Source organism: Tetranychus urticae, chromosome 3, assembly GCF_039701765.1.
Source record: "Tetranychus urticae isolate SD_2017Ah chromosome 3, NJAU_TeUrti_SD_1.0, whole genome shotgun sequence".
Lineage (NCBI taxonomy): Eukaryota > Metazoa > Arthropoda > Arachnida > Trombidiformes > Tetranychidae > Tetranychus > Tetranychus urticae.
In genome coordinates, this window is record NC_142960.1 from 2,484,291 (window position 1) to 2,510,777 (window position 26,487).

Genomic DNA, 26,487 nt, shown 5'->3' on the forward strand with positions numbered 1-26,487 from the left:
AGCACACTTTCTCTGATTCATTTTCTTATCTTCACCCCTCCTTTTCTCCTCATCATCCTTACTTTCCCTCTTTCTCTATTTTACTCTAAAAGTTTAGAGTAACTCAAAATATTTTGATAAACAAAGTTGAATGCAAGTGACAAAGCCACCGACTGTCAATCGTTTGATGAAAAAATACTTTTGCCAACTACAGATAGACACTCTTGTGCACAACCCTCGACTGTCTACCATGAAGTTTACTTGCATCTTGTGCTACTTGGTCTTCACATTGGGTCAACTTCAAGTTGTGTCTTCGGCCAACTCTACTCGTAAATTGGACCCACTTGTTGGCCAATGGTTTAACCTGGAGAAGTCCCTTCGTACGGCTTCAAGTAAACTTGTCACTTCGTTCCTTGAACCCATCATCAATGAAACCCTTCAACAAACTTCAGTCGATTCTTTATGTAAGTTTTCTTTGCATCGTTTCCTTAAAGATTTGGCTTCACTTGAAACTTGGGCCACTCAAAGTAAGTAATGCTTAACAGTCTATTTCTTGTTCATCTTAATCATCATCGTCTTAATAACAATTGAATAGACAACAATCAACAAAACAAGGTGGAATAAAGAGAAAGAGACTTTTGACTTTTATCTTTGCTTAACTTTCCAATTTGCAAGACAATTTACTGAATAGCAAAGGATTCATTTCGACGATAAATTGTCCAATGATAATTGATGCAAAAAGTCGAATCTTTTGAATTGACGAATTGCAGTTTCATTGAACTGAAGTTCGAAGTTTCTAGAACTTTATGAATTGCATTTGAATTATTGAACTTCATTAACTCGAGGAAATTGATTCCTGATCAAAACGTTGAAACTCATAACAATCAGTGTGACTCTTACCTTGAGTTTAACGATTATTATTAACGAAAACGAGGTAAAAGTCTGATAATTAACATTCAAACTTGACTAAATCAAACAATTGACTTTGTTAATAATAACGATTTGTAAAAAGCAAAAATTAAAAGAACGAAAAGGAGAGAAAAATGGGAAAAATCTTTACCATTAACCTGATTGACAAACGGAATGAAAAATTTAACTGATTATTGATCAGCAATTGAGTTCATTTTAAAAAGATTAAATCGCAAATCGGATTAAAAAAGGTAAATATTTCAATCCAGGCATTAAAACAGATAACCATGGAATTTAATTTCCTAAGTTTTCCAATTTCACTCATTTTCAGACAAAGAGTTGATTTGCTGATGAATCGCTGAAATCCTCAGCTTCTATGGAAAAAGAACAATGTTTAAAAATTCAGATTTTCATTCTCTGCTAACTTAATTTAGAATATTTTGCCAATCTCTTCTCTAGATCATGATAATTATTAGTCGATAATCATTCCAACAGCGCTAACTGTTGACAACTTAATCTTGTTGTCCAATATGCGCCAAACAAGAGGAAAAAACAATTGTGCGAAATAAATGTTTATTTGAGAAGAAAATTGTTTTTTCCAACAAAACTAAATGAAAATCTATTTTTAAAAATTTCATTGTTTTGTTCAATTTGAAGATGATGATGATAATGATGATATTGACAGTTGAATGGCAAAAAGTTTTTTCATGAAAATTTCATTTGTTACATTTCTTTTGATAGTATTTGATTCATCCGGAAAACTTCCAATTACCGGTCTTTTGGAAGGAAGCAATTCACATCTTGGTCGTTACGATGAGTGTCTTTCAGTGCACAAGGGTCTCACTCTTGGGTCACAAGTGAAGACCTTACAAGGCCAATACTGTTCCCTACTGATTAGACCACCATTGCCTCCAAGACCCAAATGGGGAACCATAAGCAACAAGATAACCTCGTTGGCCAACCTCACAGCACCAGATCAGGTTAGTTGTTTAGCCTCTTTCAAACCTTTAACCGCACACAAGCTTTATCTAATTTCGTCAAATTTTCAATGTTCATTTGGTTGACGTTCCAAAACTTATTCGACTGAATAATCGTAAAATAGAGGTAATGATCATGGTAATGATGACTGTAATAATGATGATAATTCAATGCTTCCGCAATCGTTAACCAACTTGTCTTCCATAAGGTAACTTTCAAAGTTACGGTAACATTAATATCCACTTTACTCATGATAATTGTATTTGAGTAAAGGAAAAATAAGAAGAGAAAAGTGACGATCATTATTGTTTTGAAAAGTTGCAAGTCGAGTTGATTAATAATGGAAAGATGTTGATAGCAATCAATAAAAGAAGAATTGATTTCAATCATTTCTTCTCAATTCAATTGTCACCAAATTTGGAATAAGTTTTAAAATTAAATTGCAATCAAAGATTCACCTTTCATCGAAAGTCAAAATAACCAATTTCACTCTCATGTAATTCAATATTGTTTCATCAGCTCAACTTGATGACAAGAATACAGTTTTTTACTCTTCCATTTGTTAATTGATTCAGTGGAAATTAAATGCTAACCATGCAACAATTTATTGAGTTAAAGACTAATTTACGTTTAAATGAGTTGAACAAGGCTTAAGGTAAAAAAAGTGTTGTTCGCCTTTCCATTCAATTCGAAGGCTGATTGTAACGTAGCTTAAATCTTAATTAGAGTTGTACATAAATCTCTTACTTACGTATTCATCGGATTTATCATCATTTCTTCTTCTTTCTTTCCTTTCTCTTCTCCTTCTCTGGATGAATCCTTTTCCCTTGTAATCATCAACTTCTTTAAATTTGTTATTCCAATTAATGTTACCAACTTTGCTCTTCATGATAACCTTTTATTATCATATTTTTTCCTCTCACTGCTTACAGGGCTACATTTTCAGGTTACATTGTGTTCTTAATCACGCAATTTGCCTTTAGCAAACAACAAATTTTTACCCGAAATTTTTTTTCCACTCAACCAATTGAGCTTTCCTGATGAACCTTAAGATCTAATTAATTGAGTTTAACTTAGATTGATGAGCTTTAATAATTACAGAGGTAAAAGGTAGGCAAAAAAGTAGTTTGACTTGTGACTTCATGGAAAAATTTTGAGCCAAAATTTTTTCCACAAAATTCATCTTCCATTCCAAATTGAAACATTTTGGTCAATTAAGTTGAATTGATCACTTTGATGGACAAGTTAGAAAAGTCTAGAATCATTTTAATCATAAATTGACAAAAATAATTTTCGCTTCAAGACTTTTGAGTAAAAGATATTCGGTTGAATTGAAGAGTCCAACTTCAATCATAGTGATGTTTGCATGATGGGGCGATCTTAGATGAAAATATTCATTCAAGTCAAAGCAACAGTAGATTTACCAGTAGTATTATCCTGGAAATTGTCTGCTTTGTCTATTTTGATCCATCATCACTGGTTTAAATGTTTAAAAGTTGTAATTGAAGGAAAATAGAAATGTAAAATCTTAATATCTGCTGCGTGATTATGCTCGTAATGATAATAATAAAATTTTTGTTTCTTTAATTCATAAATTGTACAAAATGCAGAACTGTATTTTGTTAAAAACTTTACTTTTGATGATAAAATGAGTTTTCCAGACTCTATTTTGTTACCTTTTTGGTTGTGAAATTTTTCATTTTTGCCTTTTCTATCTGATTTTATTCAATTCTGTTTTTGAAACTTTTCCTTCTCAATAATTCTTACCAAGTTACAATATCAAAACTAAGCAGATGCAACAAAAAGATTTACTTAAGTAAGTATTTATTAAAATAAAAGATAATACAAAAGCAGTAATAACAATAAATCCTTAAACAGGTTAATGATTCCATTTCTTTTGACCTTAAATATCGCTGTTTCTTATTTAAATTTTTTTCTAAAGTCACTTAAGGATAGTTTGAATCGAAATAGACTAGATATGATTTAACCGTGAAGGTCCAACAGAACAAGAATGCGTCGAAAAGATATTCTTCAGTTTAAAAGAACTTTTTTTACTAATTATTTTTCCTTTCGAAACGCCAAAGGAAAATGGGACAAAATTCGCCTTTCTTTTCAGAAATAATATTTTCTATCCTTCATTGATTCATAGCTCAACGAGTTGAGCGAGTTTGAATTGCTACAAAAAGATTCAGATTCGCAAATCTTTAAATTCTTATAATTCAAGCGAAACTTATTTCACGCAAAACATCAACGAGCAAAAGTTTGTTTTTTGTCTTCGTTGGCTTTTAGTTTTCAATTCACAGCTTCTTTTTATTAAAATCTTGTTTCTCTCAAAAATGATGACAAATAAAGGTGAATAAATGTCATGTCAAGTTTAAAGCGAAATATATTGTCTAGTGTATTATTTGCAGCATTCGTAGGTGAAATTGAATATAATGTTTATTAACAGTTCAATTCCCAGTGAATAATAGGAAAAGTTATGCATGAGAATGATGATGATGATGATACATAAGATATTTTTATCTTTCGTTCAACATTCACTCAAATTGAAAGACAACTAGAGAAGTAAAAAAACTCCCAATAGGGAGTTTCATATCACGCTTCAAATGAACATGTACACATTATTATTGTGCAACATACGTTTACATATAAACTGTCTATTCATATTGTTCAATGTCTCTTTAGTTTACATTTTCAAAATTGTTGTAATAAGAATAAAATCATTTTCCATCTTTTTTTTCGTTCAACACTTTTTTCTTTCTGCTTCTCATTTTCATCTTATTCTCGACTCATTGATTCATCTTGTGCAAGTTTTAGTCACGCAACAGTTGATTGATTGTGTGACAGTTTTGGTCTTTGTAAACCACTAAACAAAACATTGAGCGAAAAGAGAGAAAACAAAATTTGGTCTAAAAAAGAAGAGATGAAACAATTATATCTTTTCTGTTTTGCCTGATATTCAACTGATGGAAATAGTTGAAAATGATGTGTGAATAGATAAGTTTCTCGAAAAAAAAGTTGAATCTTGTGCAATTCACTTTTCGTGTTATCATATTTATGCTAATAATATAAATGATAAAGAACTCTCCCAGTTTGGAATGAAATTTCCAGTTAAACAAATTTCGACATGCACTTTCTACTTTCATAGTTTATCACTAGTCTTTTTAACTTTACGAATGACATTTCAATCAAAGTCATTTTATTTTGTAGCAGCAGATATTTTATGATTGGTGATTCTACAGTGCTTGAACGTACAGTATTTTTCAAAAAAACTGTCAGTTCTCTATGTTCGTTTCGCGATGGAATATCTCTGATATTATGCGTGGGAATTTCATCAAATTTTGCTAAGGGGCTAAAACGTGTTCAGTGAACTTGATTTTCAAAAAATCTCAGCATTTAGAGTGCGATTTGTACGAGAAAATTTAGATTGAAATGACCTCAGCTGCCTAAAATCATGAAAAAAGACTGCAAGTCTGTTTTGGATTGAAAAATGTCTCAAACTTAGGCTTTGACATTGCTAATGTGTGCTGAGTCAATCGTATAATCATTTTCAGGGTTGAAAATAAAATTATAAAGTCCGAGTTTATGGCAAATAAGAGTTAATTCGGGTCGGTCACCCTAAATTCAACAAACCAACAGGTGGCGCTTATCATTTCTCCATTATAAACTCCATAGAAGTTTTTAACTTCCATAATTTTTGCACTAAAAACTCGACTTGTTATGTGTATAAAAGTCGAAGGACGGCACATATCATGCTAATTTTTTTCAAATTTCATCTTTGACTCATATAGTTTTAGCCCAGCTAATCTCAATTATCTGAAGTTTATAATTAATGAAAAATGAATGCTTTAATTACTGACAATTTTTTTGAAAAATACTGTATAGTACAGCAAATGGTTGTTAGCTTTTTGACTACTTCAATGAAATCATCATAAATTTGTCAGCAAACACAACAATTAAAAACTAGAATGAAAAAATGAGTATATGGAAACTGTACATGAACCAATTGAACGTTTATTGGAATTTTTGTTTACAATTCTTGACTTATCATTGATAAATGAAACTTGCCAAAGCAATTATGAGGGTTAATGAAAGGGTAAACATGGATGTAATGAAACTGTTGTTTATCGTAAAGAGATTGGCGAAAGTAAAGCCAACGTCACTTAATGCCATTCGAGCGATAAAGATGTCATTCTAGAAGAAAAATTGGAAAGTATTAATAAAAGTTCATTTTTGGGATTAATTGAGATTCTTTTATTGACTTACTTCATGATATAAATGGATTGAGTTTAATTTGAATGAAAGTTCATACAAATCTTCCAACCCTTGGCGAGATAAGTTGTTCACTGAGACCAAATTATAAGTCAAGAGTATTAGCTGAATTGTTTGGATAGATATAGCCAATAGGTAAAGTGTTTCGATTTTTGCCTGCGGTCCAAATAATCTAACAATGTTCACAATATTCTGTGAAAAGTATTCAACGTAAAATAGTGTTATAAAACAGCGAAACAATTTCTCAGCATTTTGTGTCGATCGCACTGCATGACTGTATTTTTTTCTTAAATCTCTGATTTCACGGAATGAAGTAAACAATTGGTTCGATGTTTCACTCATGGTAGTGATTTGTGAATTAATTTCATTGAAAACAGCCCTTAAACAGATGCAAATGTTACAAATCATGTTAAGCAGGAATAATGATCCAATTACCATGAAGTACTCATCAATAATGAGCAAAGTAGCTCTGATTTTGCCTATTTTTTGTATGTGTGGTAAAATGTAAACCGTGAAAAGTATAGCTGAGCACATAAAAGAGACAACAAGAATATTGAGATTTAATTGGCGATTCCGTTTGATTGTACGAACAGTTGTACTATTAGTTTCAATAGATAGCAATTCAATGATGGAAATGAATTTTTTAAAATAATCTAAATTAAAGCCAAACACAACCATCAAAACTTTAAGTGACAAAATGATTATTACTATAGAGACATGAACGCACTCGAAGATCAATACCTTTGTGGAGTAATTACAAAATTCAAACGAATAAATAAAATACAATACTATTTTGAAAGCAGCACAAAAAGCAATGGTAAACAACAGGATAATTTTGGTTACTGGTCCAAGTATGTATTTAGAGGTTAAAATGTACCCATCGAGCATAATTCGTTTGGGTGGATTCGTTCTTGTTGGTGAAGACATTTTAACTGTAACTTTTGGTCTGTGCACGAAGAATGATTTCTTTTCATGAAATAAACTTGAAAAAAGGTTCAATACTAATTTGCTCAGTTTAAATAAGAACTCAGGTTTCTTCAATCAATTAATGATTTATGGCTTGACTAGCATATATCAATACAATCTAGGCATTCAACGAACAAAGAAAATTGGGAAAACACAAAGGAAGGTTAAAATCATCATTGATTTTTAATTTATATTCAAAGTTATTGTGCATTTTACGACGCATTTTAATCTTGATCCAATTGTAAGCAAAACTATTTAAACCAATCATTCAATTTTCTGCCAAAAAAAACTTTCTATGGAATATTCATATTGTATTGAGAACAGAAATAATTATTCCAACTCATAACAGTTTTCATTGATTTAAAAGGATAGTGAATTCATTGGCCCCCTAATGAGAGCTTGGAAGATATTAACACGCCTTATTTGAGTTATAAATTTAAAAGCAAAAGCTAAGAGACAAATAAACGCAAACAAATAAGCGAACAGGCAGAATTGCATATCAGCTTCCAAAGCCAACATGAATCTATTGAGATCAGTTTAAATCGAGTCTGGCGTTCGTAAGAACATTGAAACAGTGACAATTTGAGATCGTTACTAAATCGAAAAATACCGTTCAAATGAAAAACTAAAGTTTTGTATTTATGCATAGATAAACTGAAATGTTTCGTAAACCAACATTGTGTTATCCGTACACTAATGGGTTCTTCACTAAAACGTTAATTGATTTTCTGTGTAACCTCAGCCGAAGAGAGCTGAAGTTAGGCAACAGGACTTAATCAACTAATTGTAACGCTTTCACTATACACATTCAAATATTTGATCGAGAATATTTTTAAGCACCTGGTTAAATAAATTTTCAGATTTAGTCGGTGTATTTTGGATAATCAACCATTTATTGAAATCCTTATTCTTTTATAATTATTTGTTTATCAATGATAAATGAAATTTGCCAAGGCAATTATAATGGTTAATGAAAGGGTAAACATGGATGTAATGAAACTGTTGTTGATGGTAAATAGATTGGCAAAAGTAAAGCCAACGTCACTTAATGCCATTCGAGCGATAAAGATGTCATTCTATGAAAAAGATTGAAAAGTAAAAGATGAATCTCGAAATTGATTGCGATTTTGTTATTGACTTACTTCATGATACAAATGGATTGAGTTTAATTTGAATGAAAATTCATACAAATCTTCCAATCCTTGGCGTGATAAGTTGTTCACTGAGACCAAATTATAAGTCAAGATTACCAATTGGACTGTACGGGTAATTATGCCTAATAGGTGAATCGGTGAAACTTTTGCTTGTGGTCCGAATAGTCTAACAATGTTCATTATGTTCTGTGAAAAGTATTCAATATAAAATAGTGTTATGAAACATCGAAACAATTTCTCAGCATTTTGTGTCGATCGAACTGCATAACTGTATCTTTTCCTTAAATTCCTAATTTCATGAAAGAAATTAAACGAGTTTTTCGATGTTTCATTCAAAGAAGCAATTCGTGAATTGATTTGATTGAAAGCGATTCGTAATAAGATGCAAATGTTACAAATCATGTTGTGAAGAAACAATAATCCAAGTACCATGAAGATTTCATCAATAATAAGCAGAGTGACTTTAGTTGTGCCTAGTTTTTGGGTGTGAGGTAAAACGTAAATAGTCATCATAATAGCGTAGCTTATGAATGATATAACAAGAATGATGAGACTCAAGCGTCGATCCCGTTTGATTGTATGAACAGTATAACTATCAGTTTCAATAGATAACAATTCAATGAAGGAACTAAATTTTTTAAAATATTCCAAATTGAAGCCAAACAGAATCATCAAAACTTTAAGAAACAAAATAATTACAGCTATAAAGATATGTACGCACTCAAAGATCGATACCTTTGTCGTGTAGTTACAAAATCGAGCAGAATAAATAGAATAATAAACGATTTTAAAAGCAGGACAAATAGCCAAGGTAAACAACAGGATGATTCTGGTCACTGGTCCAATTATGAATTTTGAGGGTAAAATGTACCCATCGTGAATAGTTTGCTTGGGTGGATTCGTTCGTGTTGGTGAAGACATTTCAACTGTGAATTGCAGTGTTTGCACAAAGACAAAGTTTGACAAAAGGCTTGATGCTAATTTTCTTCAGTTTCAATAAGAATCCAGGGTTCTGCGATCAATTAATCATTTATAGTTTGACCAATAAATACGAATACATTCTAGGTGTTCAACGCTATGACCAAAGGAAATACATGAAAACACAAAGCAGGTTTAAATAATCATCGATTTTTAATTTTTAATCAAAACCATTGTACTAGGTGTCAAAGTCAATAGTGAAATATTAGAAGTCGAAATATTAGGTCGAGATATTAAGAAACTGCAAGCTTTCTATAGTTTTGTAAATGAAATTTTCTAATTGTAATCTAAACTCATTAAATCAATCATTCAATCTTTTGTCAAGCAAAACTTTCTTTGTAATATTCATATTATTGAGATCAGAAATAATTTAATTTAATAATAACTTATGACAGTTTTCATTTATTCAAAAGGATAGTGAATTTATTGGTCCCCTAATGAGAGCTTGGAAGATATTTATCACATTTATCTATTTGTGCGAAAATGTATTGACCGCATTTTTATCGATTAAAAGCAGTTTCAGCCCTGTACTGACACACGAGTGCAAAACATCACTTTGCTTCAGCCTCGACATGATGCGTACTAATGGTTTCATGTGCCTTATTTTTATACTTATTTTATTCATATTTATATACCTAAGCCTTGTCGCTATATTCCTGAAAATTTGAAACTAATCCGATAATCCGATTCCGAAAAATTATCGGATTACCTTTTTTCCGTTTTAACTTTCCATACGTTATTAAACTAAAAAGAAATTTTAAGCCACCGTTGAATTTTTCGTTCACAAACTGTTACTTTACCGAAACGTTCATTACCTTTTTGTAGAACCTCAGGGGCATGATGACCTAACTGAACTCAGAAGACAGAAATTAGTAAGAAATTTGAAGGATTTCGTTTTATGCAATCAACCATTTGATTGAAAGCATTTGTCAACTTGAGTAAATAAATTCTCAGAATTTTGTCGGTGTATTTCATCACGGTCAACCATTTATTTGAAATCTTAGTGTTTTACAATTCTTGACTTATTAATTATAAATGAAACTTGCCAGGGCAATTATAATAGTTAATGAAAGGGTAAACATGGATGTAATGAAACTGTTGTTTATGGTAAAGAGATTGGCGAAGGTGAAGCCAACGTCACTTAGTGCCATTCGAGCGATGAAGATGTCATTCTACGAGAAAAATTAAAAGTAAAAGTTAATTTTTAAGGCACATTGCGTTTCTGTTGTCGACTTACTTCATGATATAAATGGATTGAGTTTAACTTGAATGAAAGTTCATACAAATCTTCCAACCCTTGGTGAGATGAATTATTGACAGAGACCAAGTTATAAGTCAAGACAAGCAATCGGATTGTTTGAACTGATATGGCCAATAGATAAAGCGGCTCGATTTTTGCCTGCGGTCCAAATAGTCTAACAATGTTTACAATGTTTAAAGAAAAGTATTCAATGTAAAATAGTGTTATGAAACAGCGAAACAGTTTCTCAGCATTTTGTGTCGAACGAACTGCATGACTGTATTTTTTTCTTAAATTCCTGATTTCATCGAATGAATTAAACAGTTGGTTCGATGTTTCATTCAAAGCAGTGATTTGTGCATTGATTTGATTGAAAACAGCCCGTAAACAGACGCAAATGTTGCAAATCATGTTGTGCAAAAATAATGAACCAAGTAATATGAAAGATTCAACAATGATGATTGAGGTCGCGTTGATTGTGCCTAGTTTTTGCATGAAAGGTAGAAGGTAAATCGTGGAAATTATAGCGTAGCTAATAAAAGATATAGCAATAATATTGAGATTCAATCGACGATTCCTTTGGATTGTACGAACAGTTGTACTATCAGTTTCAATGGATAGCATTTCGATAGTAGAAACGAATTTTTTAAAATAATTCAAATCAAAGCCAAACAAAACCATCAAAACTTTAAGTGATAGAATGATTATTATTAAAGAGAGATGAACGCACTCAAAGATTGATACCTTTGTCGTGTAATTACAAATTTTGAAAGCATTAATAGAATAAAAGACGATTTTGAAAGCAGGACAAAAAGCAAAGGTAAACAATAAGCTGATTTTCGTTACTGGTCCAATTATGTATTTTGAGGGTAAAATGTACCCATCCAGAATAACTCGCTTATGTGAATTCGGACTTGTTGGGGAATACATTTCAACTGTAACTTGCAGTGTTTGCACACAAAATGATTTCTTATCATAATATTAGTTTGACAAAAGGCTTAAATCTGATCAATCAATTCATGAATTATGGTTTAACAATAAGAACGAATACAATCTAGGTGTTAAACGCCATGACCAAAAAAAACATGAAAACACAAAGGCAGATTTAAATCATCATTGATTTTTAATTTAATATTAAATCATTGTGCATTTTTGAAAATAATGAAATTTTCTCATTGTAATCAAAACTTATTATAAATCAATCATTCAACTTTTTGTCAACTTTTTGTGTTCTTTGTAATATGCGTATTATATTGAGATCAGAAATGATTATTTCAACTTAGGACAGTTTCATTGATTTGAAGATAGTGAATGTATTGGCCCCCTAATGAGCGCTTGAAAGATATTTATCGCATTTATCTATTTGTGCAAAGATTTAGTGACCGCGCTATTATCGATTGAAAAAGTTCAGCCCTGTACTGACACACGAGTACATATTAGACTAAACAACGAAATTTTCAACCAACGTTGAGCTGTCCGTTCACAAATTGTTTCCTCAGCCAAAACATTCATTACCTTTTTGAATAAACTCAGTTGCATTATGACCTAACTGAACTCAGACAACAGAAATTAGTAAAAAATTTAAAGGAGTGAGTAAATAAATTCTCAGAGTTCAGTCGGTATATTTTGGATAATCAGCCATTTATTTGAAATCTTAAAGTTTTACAATTATTTGCTCATCAATGATAAATGAAACTTGCCAAGGCAATAATGATGGTTAATGAAAGGGTAAACATGGATGTAATGAAACTGTTGTTTATGGTAAAGAGATTCGCGAAGGTAAAGCCAACGTCATTTAGTGCCATTCGAGCGATAAAGATGTCATTCTATGAGAAGAAATTGAAAAGTCAAGAGTTTATTTTTGAAATTGATAGTGGTTCTATTATTGACTTACTTCGTGATGCAAATGGATCGAGTTTAATTTGAATGAAAGTTCATACAAATCTTCCAATCCCTGGCGAGATAAATTATTGACTGAGACCAAATTATAAGTCAAAATTAGCAAATGAATTGTTTGAATCAAAATAGCACATAGCCAAATTGGATCAATTTTTGCCTGCGGTCCAAATAATCTAACAATATTCATGATGTTATTTGAAAAGTATTCAATATAAAATAGTGTAATGAAATAGCGAAACAATTTCTCAGCGTTTTGTGTCGATCGAACTGCATGACTGTATTTTTTTCTTAAATTTCTAATTTCAAGAAATGAATTAAACAGTTGGTTCGATGTTTCGTTTAAAGCAGCAATTTGTGCATTGATTTCATTGAAAGCAGCCCGTAAACAGACGCAAATGTTGCAAATCATGTTGTGCAGGAATAGTGATCCAAGTAAGATGGAGGATTCGGCAAAGATGAGTAAAGTAACATTGATTATGCCTAGTTTTTTCCTGTACGGTAAAGTGTAAATCCAAGAAAGTATAGCATAGCTAATAAAACATATAGCAATAATATTGAGATTCAATCGACGATTCCGTTTGATTGTATTGTTATTTGTGTCAATGGATACTAATTCGATAGTAGAAGTAAATTTTTCAAAATAATCCAAATCGAAGCCAAACAAAACCAGCAAAACTTTAAGTGATAGAATGATTATTACTAAAGAGAGATGAACGCACTCAAAGATTGATACCTTTGTCGTGTAATTACAAATTTTGAAAGCATTAATAGAATAAAAGACGATTTTGAAAGCAGGACAAAAAGCAAAGGTAAACAACAGGATGATTTTGGTTACTGGTCCAAGTATATATTTTGAGGGTAAAATGTACCCATCCAGAAAAATTCGCTTGGGTCGAATCGGTCTAGTTGGTGAAAACATTTCAACTTTCAACTGTAACTTTCAGTGTTTGCACTCAAAATGATTTGTTTTCATGATATTAGTTTGACAAAAAGTTTGATTTAATGCTAATTTTCTTCAGTTCCGATGAGAATTCAGGGTTCCTCAATCAATAAATGATTTATGGTTTGACTAATAAATATGAATAAAATCTTGGGGTTCAACGCTAAGACGCGAGGAAAAACATGAAAACACAAAGGTAGATTTCAATCATCATCGATTTTTAATTTAATATTAAAGCCATTGTACGACGCAAATAATGCATTTTTTGATTCAATCGTAATCAAAACTGTTTAAATCAATCATTCAATTTTTTGTCAAACAAAACTTTCTTTGTAATATTCATATTCATATACGAAGCTCAGAAATGGTAATTTTAACTCGAAAAGTTTCTTGATTTGAAATGATAGTGACTGAATTGGTTCCCTTTGAAATTGAATTAAAATTATTGATTGAAATTATAAGTCAAGATTAGCAAATGGGCAGTTCGGGTAAGTATGGCTCATAAGAAAATCGGGTCAACTTTTGTCTGCGGTTCAAATAGTCTAACAATGTTCGCAATGTTCAGTGAAAAGTATTCAACGTAAAATAGAGTTATGAAGCTGCGAAATAATTTTTCTGCATATTTTGTCCATCGAACTGTATCTTTCCCGTGAATTTCTGATTTCATGGAATAAATTGAAAAAGCAGGACAAATAGCCAAGGTAAACAACAGGATGATTTTCGTTACTGGTTCAAGTATGTATTTGGAAGGTAAAATGTACCCATCGAGAATAATTCGCTTAGGTTGATTCGTTCGTGTTGGTGAATACATTTTAACTTGCGGTGTTTGCACGAAAAATGATTTATAATTTTTTTGAAATCAGTTTGTTGTTTGCTCAGTTTGTCAGTTCAGCTTAGTTTGCGCAGAGTTCAGGGTTCATCTAGAAAATTTGATCATTTTGCAGTTTTGCAGTTCATTGAGTATCTTTTCCGTAAATTCCTAATTTCATGAAACGGCTTGAACAAATGTTTCGACTTCTCGTTCAAAGCAGCAATTTGTGAGTTGATTTCATTGAAACCGGTACGCAAACAGATACAAATGTTACAAATCATGTTGTAAAGGAATAACGATCCAAATACCATAAAAAATTCATCAATAATTAGCAAAGTGACTTTCACTATACCAAGTTTTTGTACATGAGGTAAAAAGTAAATCGTGATAATAATAGAGTAGCTTATAAAAGATATAACAAGAATGATGAGGTTAAATAAGCGATTTCGTTTGATTGTCCGAACGTTTGTACTATTAGCTTCAATAGATAGTAATTCAATGGTCGAAATAAATTTTTTAAAACACTCCAAATCAAAGCCAAATAAAACCAAGAAAACTTTAAAGAACAAAGTGATCACAGTAATATAGATATGAACGCATTCAAAGATCAATACCTTTGTCGAGTAATTACAAAATTGAAAAGTATAAATAGAATAATAGGCGATTTTGAAAGCAGGACAAAAAGCGATGGTAAACAACAGGATGATTTTGGTTACTGGTCCAAGTATGTACTTGGAGGGTAAAATGTATCCTTCGAGGATAATTCGCTTAGGTTGATTCGGTCTTGTTGGTGAAGACATTTCAACTATAACTTTTGGTTTTCGTACAAAAAAATGATTTATTCTCTTGAAATCAATTTGACAAAAGGCTTAGTGCTAATTTGCTCAGGTTCAATGAGAATTCAGGGTTCTTTGATCAATAAATGATTTATGGTTTAACTAACAAACAATACAATCTAGGTATCCGACGCAATGACCAAAGGAAAATTATGAAAACACAAAGGCAGGTTTAAATCATTATTGATTTGTATTTTATAACAATAGTTATTGCCCATTTTGCGAAGAAAATTCAATCTTCTGTTTCAATTGCAAGCAAAAATTATAAAATCAATCATTTTTGTCGCTAAAACTTTCTTTGCAATACTTATATATTATATTGAGATCAGAAATATTCATTTTAACTCAGGACAGTTTCAGTGCTTTGAAAGAATAGTGAATCTGTTGGTCCCCTAATGAATTCAAATAACAAAAATGAAGTTACAAAAAAGGGCAAGCGAATGTGCGAACAGACAAAACCGCAATCAGCTTTCTAAATCAACCTGAATTTATTGAAGACCAGTTTAAACTGAGTGTGGAGTTAGTAAGCTGTTCGGAAAAAAGATTGGACGACAACTTTACGAGGCTGTAAATGAGCTAATATGCAGACAAAATATAAAATTTTTAGATCAGTTCATCTGTCAAACATTCGCGTTTACAATTCATGACATTTTACCGTTTTACTCAGAATAGGTCTCTTTTGAGACAAAATTCTTCATTTGACGGCAGAAATATGGTTTATCAAATAGTTTAGACCTATTTTTGGCCATTCCAATTCGCCCATTTTGATCATTAACCTGTGAATGCCCATATTCCCTTATTGCTACTTTAAACATCATTTTCTTTCCAAATTTCGGTTTTTCACGAAACCTGACCGCATCAGGTACATTTTCAATGCGCTCAGTGATGCAAAGAAATATAAAATGAAAAAAAAACATTTTCTTGATCTGCGCTCCATGTTCGATAACTAACTGAATCTTCTGTCAAGAAATTTCAAATTTTCACAAGACATTTTTCATACTTTTATTTACAAATCTACAAAAAACTGTTGAAATATTCTCAATATTTTAACGGATACTTCGATTTGCCACACCAAAGTTAACGTCCAATCTTTTCTGCGAACAGGTTAGGTGTATTTGAATAGCGTCAACTCAACAATTTAAAGAATTTTGAGATCGTTTGTTTGATAGATTGTTAGAATTATATGAAAATTTCAGTTTTGTACAATGAACTATTTGATGAAGAATATTGTTTAACTACCTGAGTAAATAAATTCTCAGAATTCAACTGTTGATAATCGTACTTTTATTGAAATTACTGTTTTACAATCATTTGCTTATCAATGATAAATGAAACTTGCCAGGGCAATGATTATGGTCAGTGAGAGAGTAAACATGGATGTGATGAAACTGTTGTTTATGGTAAAGAGGTTGGCGAATGTAAAGCCAACGTCACTTAATGCCATTCGAGCGATAAAGATGTCATTCTAGAATGAAATAAGAGAAAAATAGAAAAGTAAAATGTTGATTTCTGCTATTGATTGAGATTCTGTAATTCACTTACTTCATGATATAAATGGATCGTATCTAATTTGAATGAAAATTCATACAAATCTTCCAATCCGTGGCGAGATATGTTGTTCACTGAGACTAGATTATAAGTCAAGATTAGTAATTGGGCCGTTTGGATAAGTATGGATGCCAACCAAATCGGTCCAATTTTTGTTTCCGGCTCAAACGATCTAACAATATTCATAATGTTTAAAGAAAAGTATTCAACGTAAAATATTGTTATAAAGTATCGAAACAATTTCTCAGCATTTTGTGTCGATCGTACTGCATAACTATATTTTTTCCTTAGAGTTCTGATTTCGTGGAATGAATAAAACAATTGGTTGTCTGTTTCGTTCAAAGCAGCAATTTGTGCATTGATTTCATTGAAAGTGGCATGTAAACATATGCAAATATTGCAAGTCATGTTGAGGAAGAAAAATAATCCAGATATGAGGCAAACTTGATTAATGACAATCAAAATGACTTTGAATATGTCAACATTTTGAATTTCTGATTCCATGTAAACCATGCAAACAATAACGTTACTGATAAAAGGTATGAAGAGAATGATTGTATTTCTTCTACGATTCCGTTTGATTGAAGCCACAGTTGTACTATTAAATTCAATAGATAGTAACTCCATAGTAGAAATAAATTTTTTAAAATAATCCAAATTAAAGCCAAACAGGACCATTAATATTACAAGCGACAAAATGATTACTTCTAAAGAGGCATGAACGCAATCAAAGATCGATATCTTTGAATTGTAATTGCAAAGTGGTAAAGTATAAATAGAAGCATAAACGATCCGACAAGTCGGACAAAAGGCAGTAGTAAATAAGAGAAGGATTTTGATTGCTGGTCCAAGTATGTATTTTGAGGGTAAAATCAACCCATCCAGAAGCATTTGCTTGGGTGGATTCGGACTTGTTAGTAAAGACATTTCAACTTTAACTTTTGATGTTTGCACAGAAAATGATTTCTGGTCTTAAAACTAAAAGACGTAATATCCAGTTGCAATGAGGTTTCCATGGCTCGCCAATCAATCAAAAAATTATGTTTTAACTAGCAAATACAATAACAATGCAACGATCCAAGAAAAATTATGAAAGAACAGAAAATGCAATTTTAAATTATAATCGATTTGTAATCATCACAGTTTACCTATAATCAAAGTTATTGCAACGCAAATAATTATATTTTTATGTCAATTGTAACCAAAACTTATCCAATCAATCATTCAATTTTTCGCTAAGAAAAATTTTCTAAACAATGTACATGTTATATTGAGAATAAGAATAACTATTTGACTTTTTTCAAGGAAAGTTTCCATTGATTTGAAAGATAATAAAAATATGAGATCAAGCGATAGAGCATAAATGCCTATTGTGCCTTGATGACCCCTTAGAAACCCTCACATATGGATTTACATGGAACTGTCTGAGTGAATAAATTGTCAGAGTTCAATCCGTTTCAGAGAAACATTCACCATTTATTGAAATTCTTATTCTTTTACAATTCTTTGATTATTAAAGGTAAATGAAACTTGCCAGGGCAATTATAAGTGTTAATGAAAGGGTGAACATTGATGTAATGAAACTGTTGTTTATGGTAAAGAGATTGGCGAAAGTAAAGCCAACGTCACTTAATGCCATTCGAGCGATAAAGATGTCATTCTAGGAGAAAAAATTGAAAAGTTAAAAGATAATTTGGGATTGATTGCGATTTTGTTGTTGACTTACTTCATGGTATAAATGGATTGAGTTTAATTTGAATGAAAGCTCATACAAATCTTCCAATCCTTGGCGAGATAAGTTGTTCACTGAGACCAAATTATAAGGGTTAACATTGATGTAATGAAACTGTTGTTTATGGTGAAGAGATTAGCAAAAGTAAAGCCAACATCACTTAATGCCATCCGAGCGATGAAGATGTCATTCTGAGAGTAAAAATGAAAAGTGAAAATTAAAGTTATGATATTGCTTGAAATCCTCTGATGGACTTACTTCATGATATAGATGGATTGAGTTTAATTTGAATGAAAGTTCATACAAATCTTCCAATCCTTGGCGAGATAAGTTGTTCACTGAGACCAAGTTATAAGTCAAGATAAGCAATTGTATGGTTTGGCTCATTATAACTAGTAGCCAAAGTGGCTCAACTTTTGTCTTTGGTCCAAATGATTTGACGATATGAATTATGCCATAAGAAAAGTATTCAATGTAAAATAATGTTATGAAGTAGCGTAACAATTTCTCTGCATGTTTTGTCGATCGAACTGCATAACTGTATCTTTTCCTTAAATTCCTAATTTCATGGAATGAATGAAATAATTGGTTGGATGCATTGTTCAAAGCAGCAATTTGTGAATTAATTTGATTGAAAGCAGCCTGTAAATAGATGCAAATGTTACAAATCGCGTTAAGAAGGAATAAGAATCCAGACATAATGAAAAATTCATTAACGACTATCAGAGTCGCTCCATATATCCCAAAATTTCGGTGAAACGATAACATGAAAACCGCACAAAGAGTTATGTTACCGATAAAAGGTATAACAAGAATGGTGAAATTTAATCGACGCTTTCGTTTGATGGTCTCAACAGCTGAATTATCATTTTCGATGGATAACAATTCAATGGTGGAAATAAATTTTTTAAAATAATCCCAATTAAAACCAAACAGAACCAACAAAACTCTAAGTGACATAATGATTAAAGCTACAGCGGTATGAAAGCACTCAAAGATTGATATCTTTGTCGTATAATTACAAAGCGGGAGGGTGTAAAAAGAATGATGAGCGATTTGTATGGCTGGACAAAAAGCAAGGGTAACCAAAAGAAGGATTTTGATTGCACGTCCAAGTATGTATTTCGACGGTATAATGAATCCTTCAAGAATCATTTTCTTTGGCTGGTTCTGCCTTGTTGATAAATATATTAATAATATTAATATTTCAACTTTAACTTTTAATTATTGCACGAAAAATGATTCCTTTTCTCAAAGTCAGAAAGGGTTTGGTTCTAGTCTGCTCAGTTTCAGTGAGATCTGGGGTGGTTCACCAGTTAAAAACTAGCAAATATGAATACAATCAACGCAACGATCAAAGCAAATTGAAGACACAAAGAAGATAATTTTAAATTATCGATTTATAATTATCGAGTCCAACGTTATTGTGTGTTTTCAGAGGCAAAAAATTCAATTTCTGATTCAATTGTAACCAAAACTTATACAATCAATCATTCAATTTTTGTCAATTTGATTAAATGCAGACCAACTTTATCATTGAATAAAATACAGATGAAAAGATCAAAGTTGCATAAAGACTCTAACAAATACGCTTTTTGATGTTTAATATTGTTTTTATTATAAAAACCTTTGCTGGATAACATTATCTGGTTGGTTTTAAAAATTCATTTTTTTATATTTTTCATTTTCTATTCTCAGATGATTGGCTGGCTCGCCTCAAACGCACACTACTTTTATTACGTTCCAATAAGAATTGGCTTGTGTACTCCATCAACTTGCACACCTGATGAAATTAGACGGATAACAAGTTCAATATTGACTAAAATTAACTTGCAAGTTGAATTGGTTGGAAATGAATGTGATGTTTCAACAAACTTTAACCTTGAAAATGTTCATCTGATAATCATGTAAGTAAACTGATTAACTAATGAAGCCCAAAATTTAGCTGAGTTGGGACAGGTTGAAGGTGGTAGAAAGAAATCTCTAGGTTGCAATTGAATATTTTTGATGAACTTTATTCTCATCGAGAGGTAAGAAAATGATGAAAAAGGATAACTTGAAGTGAATAAACTGATTAATCAAAATTCCCCAAACGGTAGACAAGTTCATCTCAACACTCGACATTCACAGTTTTCCAACCATTCATTGTCTTACTCAATGTTGTTGAACCTTTTTGCACCATTTCTCATTCATTTCGATTCCAATAATAATTATGTTCCATTTTTGGGATTCTCTGCTTTTCTCTCCCTTCAACTTGAGCCAAACTCATCTTCTTACTGTTCATTTTGATGTTCATGATAATAATAATAACATATTTCATTCCATTGATTAGAACTTTTCTGGTTGCATTTGGCTTACTGGTAATAACTGCAACTCTGGTTGACATTAATCAATTGCATTTAATTAAAGGTTTAACCAATCCATCCATTGTTAACCATTTGAAGGAGGATTCGACAAATGGTGAGTCGCAAAATGTCCAATTAAGGCAACATTGATAATCACAATCAATTGTAACAATCGAAACGAAACTTCTTCTTTCAGTAGATAGTCGTTACCTATTATCGTCATGTTAATTGGAAATGATTTTTTGCTTCTTTTTTCTTTTCTAGTTGCATCCAAGAAAATTAGTGCCACTATGAAAGACACAAGTTTTATTTGTAAAACAAAAATGACTGACAAAAGAAGAAAATTTTTGCAAGTTATCGAGTTTAGAACTTTCATTCAATCAGATTATCAGCATTTGTTTTTGTTTCCAAATTTTTTGATTTGCCTCCGCCAGACAGATTTATGGTGAGGGAAATCATTTCAAATAATACAAACAGCAAATAACAATTAAAAATCGTTTTGAAATATCTTTCTTAATTGAAAACTCATGCACGAAAATATGGTGCAAGTGACTTTGATCTTGATACAGTCTAAAGGAAAAAGATGCAACGAATTTCCTAACATTATGGTTCGATTTTATACACAATTTGCTATCAAAGTTCATCTGATTTGAATAATTTCGTTTCGAGTTTTCCCCTCGCGATCAATTTTTCATACCTTTCGATCAAATTGGAACCAATTTTCATTTCCAACAGTTTTTGGTTTCAAACTGTGATTAGTATAGCTTGGTTGATAATTTTATTGTTACTATTATACAAAATGAAGTGTTTATTGAATTTAATTCCGATCTAATTTACATCATTTTCTTTATGCTTCTTTCATCTTCTTTAGCGTCAATGCCTTCATTATCACTATCAAGTGACCGGCCAATCAAATTTGCGCCGATAAGCTTCCACTCTGAAAAAAGGTTCATCAAGTTTTTAAAATGTTTCTCTATTCGACGAAACGCCAAGAGCATATTGAGCATGAAGGAAAATCCAACGGAAACTTTGAGTCATATCCATGGAATCAGAGTATTGACCATGGCTTGGATCATTTGTGGACACACTTTTGGACTAGTTAATCACACAAATTATAGTAAGTTGGGACTATCCTTTTCACTTGAAAGTATCAAGTATTAAAAACCTTGCATTAACATTTGTTTTCCAGATCAATCTTTCAATTCGGAAAAAATGTACAACAGCTTCATCTTTCAAGGGCTTCTCAATGCAACTGTTTGTGTCGACACATTTTTCCTGCTCAGCGGGCTTCTCACCGTCTACTCAGTTTGGCGTAAAGTTGACTCACATCAAAAGGTCAATCCACTTGTATACACATTTATCCGTTACATAAGACTCACTCCACCATACCTTGTAGCCATTGGCATTGCCTTGATCCTTCCCTCACTAGGACAAGGTCCCCTCTGGAAAGAGACTGTCAACCCAGTAGCCGAGCCTTGCTACTCAACCTGGTGGACCAACTTGCTGTACATTAACAACTTTGTTCAAACAAAAGACATTGTAAGTAAACTTCGAATTTTTAAGAAAAAAACTTTTTTCGATATCCATACGTTATACCGAGTTTGTTATGGATACAATCAAAAAATTTGAAGCTCATCAAAATCGAGGCTCATAAACTCTAAACAACTTATCATAAACTTGACACTAAACTTGAAGAGCATAAAAAATCGAAAAAAAAATTTCAAACTAACAACTAAAACATTTTCTTCTTTCAGTGTTTAATGCATTCCTGGTATTTAAGCAATGACTTTCAATTCCACATTATTGGCCTCATTTTAGTTTCCATTCTCGTCAGGTAAACAAAACTTAACCCACTATACATGCAAATGGCACTTGATTTAAATATTTATAGAGAGAAAAGAAGAAGAAGCTAAAAAATTGCTATTCTAATCCAATGAATAAAAAGATTATCATGTTTATTTGAAATATAAAATGAATTGATCTGTTAACTTACAATTAATTTACATTTTAATTGATTCATTACTTTTTCAACTTTCACTTTTCTCTCTTTTCTCCCTTTCCTTTTTTACTTGCAAACATTCTTTCCATTCTTTAATTTGATTACATTTTCATTATCATTATGCTTATTATTATTATTAGATCAACTCAAATGGGTTTCCTTTTAATTACTTTTCTCATGGTAACATCAACATTAATCAGTTTCTGGTTGGCAGCAGTAAATAATTATCCGCCAACAATTGTATCAACATCACCAGCCACACCGTAAGCCTTGCCTTAATCAACCCAAAGCAACTCATTATTCCAATGCAAACTTTCATAAATCTTCTTATCGAAATTCAATTTCAATATATCGTGAGAGGAAGTGAGAAGAGTGAGAGAAGAAAAGACAGAAAAAGAAAATACAAATTTTCAACTCTTCTATTGTATGGAAATTTTCATTCATCTGGATAACAGATTGAAGAAAGAAGAACAAGTGAAAAAGGAAAATGTTTGCAAGAAAATAAAATTCAGAGAATTATCTTGTCAATTCTTGAATAATAATATTTCACGAATTGAAAAGTATAAAAATAGAGTAAAGAAAACAAAATTGAATCTAAAAATATCGAGAAGAAGAAAATGTAAAGTTTGCAAAAGGAAGAAAATGATCATGAAATGAATATCTTTTTTTTACTCGATAGTGACTAACAAATTATTGAAACTTTTGTCCAACCATTTCTTATTCTTACTTTGAAAATATTCAGGGAAAGATGGAATTTCATTTTGGATTATTATTACAAACCTTGGACTCATCTATCAAGTTACCTGATTGGCCTAATATTTGGTTATCTGTTGGCTTCAAAGAGAAAATTTAAATTCTCTAAGATTACATTTCTTTTGGTTACCTTTTCCAGTCTTGTATCGACTTTTGTTTCCCTTTACGGTATTTACCCTTGGAATGCTGGTCAACAAGTAAACACTATTTTGGGTTCGACTTATGCAGCCACATTTCGGTCAATCTGGTCATTCAATGTTGCACTCTTTATCTTTTATCTAGCTCACCATCGTTCAAGTAAGAATCTTGATTTGACATTTTTTTCGAAAAAATTTTTTCGACACTTTTTGTTTCGAACCTTTTCCAGTTTTGAAATTCACTTTGAAGGACAAAACTTTTGGAAGCTGTTTTATGATAAAAAATTGAATGTCGACTAATAATCGTAATAATAGGGAACAAAAAATGTTCAATAATGAATAGACTAATTTGCTCCTTTATCAACATATTTAGTTAACATTAATCAAAGTTGAATTTTTTAATTGCAATCCTAATTGAATTAACACGATAACAATTAACAAGCTACAATTAATAGTCTGACTTTTCTCTCTGCTTTTCCATTCTTCTTTTCACTGTTAATTTAATAATTGCAAGTAAAAACATTTTTCATCATTTTACTTTACATTCATTGCTCTTCCATTAACATGAACATTTCAACAATAAATATCATTTCTTTCGACAGTAAAAATGAAAATCTCCACTTTTTTGCTCGTCTGTCTCTTCTTTTACAACAATTCATTATCATGATTCAATGGAATGGTAAAAAACAAGTAAATTAATGAGCAACTCTGCTTTATTTGTTGAGAGAGAAAAAGACAAAAATTGAATGAAAAACACGAAAATTTGATTTGTTTGTCGGGATAAAGGAAAGAATGGAAAAACTTTTGTCCTTTTTTTCGACAAATCCTCAAGTCTATCTTTTAATGAAACAAATACATTTATCTGATTTTCCTTTTTTTCTCTCTTTTCCTCAGGTATTCTGTATAAATGTTTATCATGGAAGGGTATTATTCCTTTGAGCAGATTAACTTATATGGCTTATTTATTGCATCCCTTCATTATATGGTATCATTATGGTTCAACTCGGCAACCTTTAACTGGCTCCGGTTATTCAATGTTTCACAGTTTTCTGGCCTTTTATTTGTTCACTTATTTGGTGTCATTTGTGGCTGGATTGTTGCTTGAATCACCTTTTATTTGTCTAATTAAACTGATTACATCGGCTAAGAGTAGTCAGTTTAAAGACTCTCAACAGCATTTACGATCAAAGTCAACCAATAAACTCGTCTATCCTTCACCGTGATGAGTTCTGGCATAAAAATTTTCTAATAAGTTCTTTCGTCTTTACATTCACTAATGAATGAATAAATAAAATAAATACTTTTTTAAAGCTTCTAACATGTTAAATGGTGGAAATAACAACTGAAAAAATTGTAAATAAACTATTATCATAATTAAAATATTAATAATTTTCTGAGAAACTGCTATTTATGCTATTTATTTATGAATTATCGCATGAACATTGAAATTCCTAAATCTTCATTTATTTCAAGCTGATTCAACTTGTGAAGATCGCGCCTCCACCTATTGATGAATAATATAAACATACTTTGAGACTCGCATTTTCAGTTTAGATTGAGTTAGCTGATCAGATGAGTTTAAACCTCAAAAATTGTTCTTTACTCGATTCCAGTTGTTGAACATATGCCCAGTCTTATACGTAGATGAGTGTTTGAAGGTGGCACAAACACTGCAACAACTTTTTTTACTTGACTGGCTTACTGAGGGAGCCAGGTTCAGATGTGAAGGTGAGTAGACTGTTAGCCGAATCGCACACTTGACTATACTTGAGTAGCTAGATGAGATTGATCGAAGCCCATTAGAATCACTTGATTTGGATTCAGAAACTATCAGCAGCCCTTCAATAGCTGAATAATTAAAGGGTGTTGCGTTTAATTCTTGCCAATTATCTTATCCGAATGGAGATTATCAATTTAAAGATGAAAGGATGAGGACGAAAACGGCCTAGATTTAGATTTTTCTCAAACTAATTTTTTCAGCTGTAAAAAAACATGCAAAACAAGATACTGTGAACCATTTTTTTGTATTCGAAGCCGTTTTCGGGAAAATGGCCTTAAATTTCTTTTATTTGCAACAAAATTTTTTAGATTGATGGCATCATGCTGATCATAGATATTTAATCGGTTTCTGGATTGACTTCGTAGTTGCTGAGATAAGTTGAAAATCGTGTTTAAAACCATTGAAACAATACCTAATGATAAAGCAAACCTGAAAATGAGAATGACAAAGTGCGTGAAGCCAAACAGAAAACAGATTTTATCCATCTTTACCATAAGAGCTTTCTATTGGTGCAAGAAAATTTCGAGAAAAAATCCGCAAAACTAGCTTACTTCTGATAAGTTTGAATTTTTAAACGGAAATTGATCTGTAGGTTCAAGAAATAGTTCGTGAAGCCAAACAAAAACCAGATTTTATTACTCTAAATGATAAGAGCTTTCTATTGGTGAAAGAAAATTTCAAGAAAAAACCCGCAAAACAAGCTTACTTCTGATAAGGTTGAATTTTTAAACGGAAATTGATCTGTAGGTCCAGATCATAGATCTGACCAGTGGTTCAAAAGTTATTAACAAACGACCGTCAAAGATAAATCAGCAATTATTCGTTAGACTATGGGATCAGATTTTTTTTCAAAAATACATTTTTTGAGTTTCATGGTAACCATAAGCTATAAAAATACATTTTTTACTTAATTTTTAACTGTTGATTGTTGTACATTCAATTTTACACTAACTTCATGCAAACTGTATGAATTTTAATCTTTTTGAAAATCAGCAATATCAATAAAGTGACGATAAATAAACTGAATCAAGAGACGATTTTGATGCAATTAAAGCGATTCACCAATATACAGAAGATCGATCTAGAAAATGAATGACTAGTTTTAGATTAGTTGGATTATGCATTAGGGTTTAATTTCATAGAATAAGATTGTTTAGAGGAGTAAGGTTGTGTAAGGGTTATTAGGGTTAGATGTTAGATCGCCTCTTCAAAAAATTCTGTCAAATTCTGA

General features: G+C 31.4%; 1 protein-coding gene across 1 annotated transcript; it reads left to right on the forward strand.

Annotated features, from left to right (window-relative positions):
• Positions 1-24,877, forward strand: LOC107365959 (nose resistant to fluoxetine protein 6-like). The gene is made up of 10 exons (XM_015933541.3): positions 1-506; positions 1,630-1,868; positions 19,941-20,149; positions 20,575-20,702; positions 21,459-21,704; positions 21,777-22,126; positions 22,342-22,421; positions 22,727-22,849; positions 23,329-23,636; positions 24,371-24,877. Exons 1-10 carry the CDS (start codon positions 131-133, stop codon positions 24,697-24,699), a joined length of 2,388 nt encoding a protein of 795 aa, XP_015789027.1. The 5' UTR covers positions 1-130; the 3' UTR covers positions 24,700-24,877.
• The last annotated feature ends 1,610 nt before the right edge of the window (positions 24,878-26,487 follow it).

What these genes read in the sequence shown, in the direction of transcription:
- LOC107365959 (XM_015933541.3), top strand. Translation starts at nt 131, where the DNA reads ATGCAAGTGACAAAGCCACCGACTGTCAATCGTTTGATGAAAAAATAC. An exon ending in TCAACATCACCAGCCACACC is followed by an intron (nt 22,850 to 23,328) that starts GTAAGCCTTGCC and finishes GAAAATATTCAG; the next exon opens with GGAAAGATGGAATTTCATTT. An exon ending in TCTAGCTCACCATCGTTCAA is followed by an intron (nt 23,637 to 24,370) that starts GTAAGAATCTTG and finishes TCTTTTCCTCAG; the next exon opens with GTATTCTGTATAAATGTTTA.